The sequence below is a fragment of the Gopherus flavomarginatus genome, chromosome 5, assembly GCF_025201925.1.
Source record: "Gopherus flavomarginatus isolate rGopFla2 chromosome 5, rGopFla2.mat.asm, whole genome shotgun sequence".
NCBI lineage: Eukaryota > Metazoa > Chordata > Testudines > Testudinidae > Gopherus > Gopherus flavomarginatus.
In genome coordinates this window covers 114319346-114325698 of record NC_066621.1, presented here as the reverse complement: position 1 = coordinate 114325698, position 6353 = coordinate 114319346, and the positions used below count along the sequence as shown (strand labels likewise).

The window sequence follows — 6353 nt, the reverse complement described above, 5'->3', positions numbered from 1 at the left end:
GAAAGGTCGGAGCAGACATCCAAATCCAGCCCTGACGGGAGTGAAGGTGTTTCCTAGAACGGACCCATTTTTCTAGTGGAAACAAACGGCTCGAGGTGTGAAAGAGCCCCGTGGCTTAGCAAAGCTGCCAGGGGCATGGGGGCTAGCTCCGTGTGCTGCGGCGAACGAGCCAAATGAAGGCCAGGAATAAAACCAATTATGAATAAATTCCTGCCTGGGGCGGGCGGGGGGGCTGGCCAAGTTCTGTGGATCTTACTGGGCTAGCAGGGACTGTGGTGGCTTTGGTGGTGGATGGAGGGGGGCGGTTGTTGGTCACCACATACCACCCAAGATGTTATTCACTGCTAACAATTACCATTATCTGTCCCCACTTTGGGCTAATCAGACAGAATATGTAATGATGAAGCCCGTTTCCTGCTGTCTTTGGGAGGTAACGGGTTATTCTCTCCGCGGGGTTACACCTACTCCCATTAGAGCTTCAGCACTTGACTAATTCAGGTACTTAGCATCCCCTAGACAGGGACGGTTTGAAAGCGGGCAGTGTTTGCAGCGGGGTGGACTGTTTATATAAACAGGGCACCTCTGTAAACGACACTAATATTTGGGCTTCGGCTGGAATGGAGCGAGTATCTGCTTGAGCCCGCGGGTTCCCGAGTAGGTTGGCGCAGTTAGTTGGTAGCTCGGGAAGAGTTTGTGGCAAAGGCGGCCGACCCTACAATGGCCACAGCTGGCAGGATCAATTTTACGGTGAGGAGCATTTTGGATTTACCGGAGCAGGATGCTAACAGCAGCGGCAAGCAGGACTCGGATCGCCGTCCGTCGGGGAAGTACGCCAGCTCGCCGTACGGGGAATGGATCGAAAGCGACAGAAACCATTATCTGTGTGAGTATGAAAGAAACAGGACCTCGCAAGCGTAAAATACCTTTTTACCTGGGCCAATCCCGCCCTCCGCGGGAGCCAGACGGGATTCCTTGGACAACACTGATTGAATCGGAGCAATGAACCGGCAGGGAAATACCGACAACACGCTTAAGGGCATATAGGTAGATATAGAGAATTAAAGCTAAAGATAGATATGCGTATAGGTGCACCAATATATGTAGGTGACTGCTTACCTATATACACACTGTAAGCTTTAAAGTTGATCAGAATTGTCCTTTTCTTTTCCTGTTGCAATTCGATATGTAGTGGGGAGATTCCAACTCTAATACACGTGCTCAAAGATTCAGTCTGTATCCACGTACAACATAGAAACAGCGGGTAAATAGAATCCAAGTGAGGGTAGAAATACGCATCTATACAAGTATGCGTGTATTTATTATTAAGCTGAAACTTTGATAGATCGAGTAACGTCTGTGCATGTATAATCAAAATGAACGTATCCCCCCGTCCCATGCTTCATATTAAAGTAACGGAGCTGCTGAAGAAAAGAGATACAGGGCCAACAATTATTGAAAGAAAGAGGGTAGCTGTTATAATAACCGTACAGCATACCGCTATACACATTATTGTGACCTCTGCAGAATTTACATATTGTACAGACACAGAGATTCGGTCTTGCACATAATACAGCTGCTAAACGTGGACACACTAGGCAATCCTGGCTTTTAGGTTTAATTTGTTCCCAAATCGGGATTTTAGATCGACTCTCCTGTTTAGAAGTCTTTCTGGCTTTTAAACAACGGTGGCTTTCACTGTTCCAATCAGAATGACCCAGGAGCACCTTGCTCACACCAGCATCCCTGGGGCAATCGATACCTGATTCTGGTGGTGGCGACTCATGGCTCTCCCTCTAACCATGCCACTGTTATTGCTCTCCCCAGCTTCCGATGAGAGCGGTCCAGAAACGAGTTTACCCGATTCCACCCAAAGATCGCACCCTCCCCACGGCCCGGAAGCCGGGAAAAAGAAAAAGAGGCGAGTGCTCTTCTCCAAGGCGCAGACCCTGGAGCTGGAGAGGCGGTTCCGGCAGCAGAGGTACCTCTCAGCCCCGGAACGGGAGCAGTTGGCCCATTTGCTCAGCCTGACCCCCACGCAAGTAAAGATCTGGTTCCAGAACCACAGGTACAAAATGAAAAGGGCTAAAGCGGAGGGGTCCTGCGGCACCGAACTCAGCCAGCCCCCTCTGCTCCGGAGAGTCGTGGTGCCAGTGCTGGTCAGGGATGGCAAACCGTGCCAGACCTGTACCACCAGCCCGGGAGCGGCCGCGGCGCAGGACAAGTTGGTCTGCCACACACAAACTGCTTTCACAATCCAAGGGTACCAAGCCTTCCATCCCAGCTCCGCCGCTGCCCTGAGCCTCTGCCCTGCCTACCAGCGCTTAGCACACCCTGCAATAGTCTCCTGGAACTGGTGATGCTGCCTAACCTTCCTGAGCTGAACTGAGAACAAACAAACAAATCAAGAATCAAGCGAATTCGTTGCCCCAAGCTCCTACATCAAGAATCTGGGATGAAACTGCAGGTGGATCCACAAGGGAGGCGAATCCACATCAGTGTAGACTGGTATTCGGAACGCAACCTAGGGCTGTTTTGTTTTATTCAAGCACTGCATGGCTAGTCAGGGATGTGTTTTGTTTTTCTTTGAGGGCATCCGTTTTAGAGGATGGGTGAGAAAACAATTATATTTTTAAATCCTATGCGACTCCTGTTTCCATTCGAAAGGCGATTTGTAAAATAAATACATACAATAGTGGTTTGTACCTAAAATAGATTATTCTTCCAGTGACTAATAAACCGATTTTTGATTTTTTTTGGCAAATAAAATCCGCCAGGTCAAGTGTCTTTTTGAACATTCGATCTCACCTTTAGCTTATCAGTTGTGTGATGAACAGTAAGATTCTCTTAAATGTGCTAAATAAATTACATGTTTGTCATTATACTTGACCCTCACTCTCCAGTAAAACACAAAGTTTGCTACAAACACCTAACTTTAAAGCTGGTGACGTTATTATACCTGACCACCCACCCACCCCCAAATCCTTTTAAAATTAGTCTATTGTACATTCACTTGGGGCTATGATTTTTGGAGTCTAATGAGGTTTCGTGTTTCTTTAATGTACTAAATGCTTGTTATTTCCCGAGTGGGTTTTACCTATCTCTGTTTCCAGCTACAGAGTATGATACCTATTGCAATTCAGGCTCATTTGCACAGACATATTTTCACCAAATTTCCATCTTTTTTTTCCAAAACAGGATCCAGGCTATAGCGTCTCAGGATTTCAAGCAAATCTTCAGAATTATATTCACAGCTCACAGTATATTTGTAATATTTTAGTATGAAAGGATTATCAAAAATAATTGCGCTTTCCTTTGCTAACCACAGACGTGAAAATGTGTAAGGACAAACGAATACATCTTATTGTAACATACAAATGGCATTATGCCATTGGATTTATTCATTTCAAACTCAAGCGGTTGCCCTACCAAGAATCTTGGGAAAGATTCCTGAAATATTAGCCCAGTCCTGTTGTCCTGATTCAGACAAAACTCCCTTTTAGCTTCATCAGGAGCTTTATCCGAGTAAATAGCCCAGAACGGACCCGTACATCTTGCATAGAAAATAGAGGCATATTTGACGGAGCAAGATACACATCATCTACACAAGTTCGCTGAGGCTAGTTGCAGAGTAAATGCTGCCAGAGTGAGGAGTTTTACATCAGAGCCGGGAGAGCCGTTAACTCGCGTGGCTCTCTGTACTAAACCTTTACCCCTAAAACCTCTCCTCGTTGCTCTGCCGATGGACAGTGGTAACAGGGTCAATCTTAAAAGAATTGGCACTGACAAACTAAGGGGAAATTAAAGTGCAATTTAATTTGTCCGAGCAGAGAGGGATGGGTATGTGGAAACAACTCCCACTCCCCTTCCCTCCCCCTCCCCCCACTTTAGCTATCTTTTTTAAACAATTGGCCAGTTTTCTCCTACGCAGATTTCTCTTACAATGATTTTTTAACTGTATTAAATCCTATATAAAGGACGCGTCATCATTTACACCGGTGAGGCTGCTCACTTAATACTATTCGAGCAATGGGATATGGAGGGATTTACCAGAGTTATTTCACTCGTTCATAGTTTTTCCACAAGCATTAGTAGACAAGAGCAGGAGCCCGCGGTCTTTAGGCTAAATACCCATTGAAATAACAAACCAACCAACCGAAAATCATTTGATTGATATAAAAATGCTGGATGTGCCTTAAAACATCCACAGAATTGAAGCACCTGCTGTTGATTTTGCTCCGAGTCTGCAGCCCTCCCAAATACCCACTGGCTCGCTCTGCTAGTGCAGTTATCTGCATTACCCGCTGTACAGCGGTTAATTTCCAGCACAGCAATAGGTTCCTAGAAAAAGCGCGGATCTCGCTCAGCAGGGAATTAATGTTGATCCCGTATGCCTGCTCTGTCTAACCTAAGAAGTGCCCGGTGATGTTCCCTATAGGGCCCTCATTCGACTCCAGTTTAAACCAATGGGGGCTACGCCACTGACTTCGACTGAATGGGATCAGGTCCCCGACTCGTTTTCTAGCCGCGGCATGCTTTGGATGAAGAAATTAGCCTCTAGGGAGATTTATCTTCTGATTTCCAAGCCGCGCCAGGCACATTCTCTCCTGGGGAATTGGGCGGCGAACGCCCTGTTTCACTCATCAGATCAGGGGTTTGATCATCTCCAAGCCCCTCAAAAGATGCAAGAAGAAAGGCCCACAGGCACCGCTCTGGGCCCAGCCCGGAGGGAGGAACTGGGTGCGAGTGGTGATTTCAGGACGTGTGTCGTAGTGAGGTGCAGAGCGCAGTCCAGAAGCGCTAGTGTGTCCTGGATGGAACACGTAGGATGGCCCTGTCTCGTCACCTGTTCCCCCCTCTCTTCTCTCCCCAACCCCCTTTTTGTCTCAGCTGCTGGCCACCTTGTCTTCCATATGGATGGGGTTATCTTAGAAGAATCTCCCAGAGAATGGCTCCTTAAACCTCCTTTTGTCTTGAGAGTTGAAAAGATCATTGTTATGCTTGAAAAGGACCTAGACAAAATCCTCACTGTTTCGATTCAGGACTGTTTAATCAGTCCCTAGTGACAATTTTATGGGTTTTAGGCGGGACAATGGTATCTTTTAAAACCTTGTGGCCTTCATGAAAACAAAGGGCTCGAATTTTATGGGCTTACAACTCCAATTAGAACAGTGCCAATGTGTATGGGATATTATCAAATTTGTATCATAAAACCCCTTTATAATAAATGATTGCGGAGGGGAGGGGATAGAAGCTTCAAGCAATAGACTTTGTCAAAGGTATGTTTGAAACTGCACATGGTGTTTTACATTTTCTCTCTCAGAGACACAATTCTCTAGCACGATCTGATGGGAAAATGGAACGATTTAGTTTTTTGAAATGAAAAACCCAGAGAGGGCACCATTGAAATAATCAATCTCAGAACCCAGTTGCTTCATATCTAGGGCCTTCCCTTTTCTTAGTTCCAAGTTCAATGGTCTTCTAAGGTGAACATCACACATGCATTAAAGTAGCTCCTATAAGTTTGCTGACTTATATTATCACTAGTCATTACAAAGCCTAACTTGGTTATTTTAGGACTAAATTCCTTTGGCAAAGGGGAAGGGCTGCTTTATTTATCTGTCTACCTTTGTGTCACAGACAGACTGCAGTGGAGTCATTTAATTAATGTATTGTCTTAAATGGGCACTGGTTGCATATAACAAGACAGTTTTGGACATTGCACAGCACCTATAAAAGTCTCAGATTAGTAGGGAAGGCATAATTCACAGATTATTAAGGGGGATGGTATAAAGTTGCATGATTTGTGGAATTATGGTGATGATTGCATAGTGAAAACTTTAAAGGCAAAATGTAGTGTAATAAAACAGTATTTAATTGCTGCATCTAATTAAAAGCAGGAACAAGTTACAAAAATAGGCATCTTAAAATGTAATAAAGAGAAATAATATATAAACAAAAAACACTTAGGGAGCCATCAACTTGATAATAGGATAAGATTGGAGACAGACAAGAAAAGAGTTTCCTCCTTAGAAAAAGTTCTAAAATCAGAAATTTCAGAGTCACTGTAAGGAAAATTCTATATTGTGTTAATTGCTAATTTAACCTATGGCTAATCCATCTTTTATGAACATAGATAGTTGTAATTAGATGGAGAGAGGTAGATCTGATTTGAATCTTTCTCTGCCTTCCAGTGTTTTCTAATAGGAAAGTTGATGATGCTTTCAGTCTTATTCTGCATCAAAGTTGGCCTCTGCTGACAAGTAAAATTAAAATTCCACCTCTGCACGCAGAGAAAAACTAGTTGCCTATCTACATCTTTTAATGGCTAAATTCTTTTAAAAAAAATCTGCCCC

At 44.5% G+C, this 6353-nt stretch overlaps 1 protein-coding gene across 1 annotated transcript; it reads left to right on the top strand.

The window, feature by feature from the left end:
• The first annotated feature begins 313 nt into the window (after nt 1-313).
• On the top strand, nt 314-2724 carry NKX2-8 (NK2 homeobox 8). The gene is made up of 2 exons (XM_050953988.1): nt 314-883; nt 1825-2724. Exons 1-2 carry the CDS (start codon nt 718-720, stop codon nt 2355-2357), a joined length of 699 nt encoding a protein of 232 aa, XP_050809945.1. The 5' UTR covers nt 314-717; the 3' UTR covers nt 2358-2724.
• Nucleotides 2725-6353: the final 3629 nt, after the last annotated feature.

Excerpts from the sequence above, each read along its gene's own strand:
- NKX2-8 (XM_050953988.1), top strand. The coding sequence starts at position 718 with ATGGCCACAGCTGGCAGGATCAATTTTACGGTGAGGAGCATTTTGGAT. Across the intron at positions 884-1,824 it reads CGACAGAAACCATTATCTGT|CTTCCGATGAGAGCGGTCCA; the intron begins GTGAGTATGAAA and ends TGCTCTCCCCAG.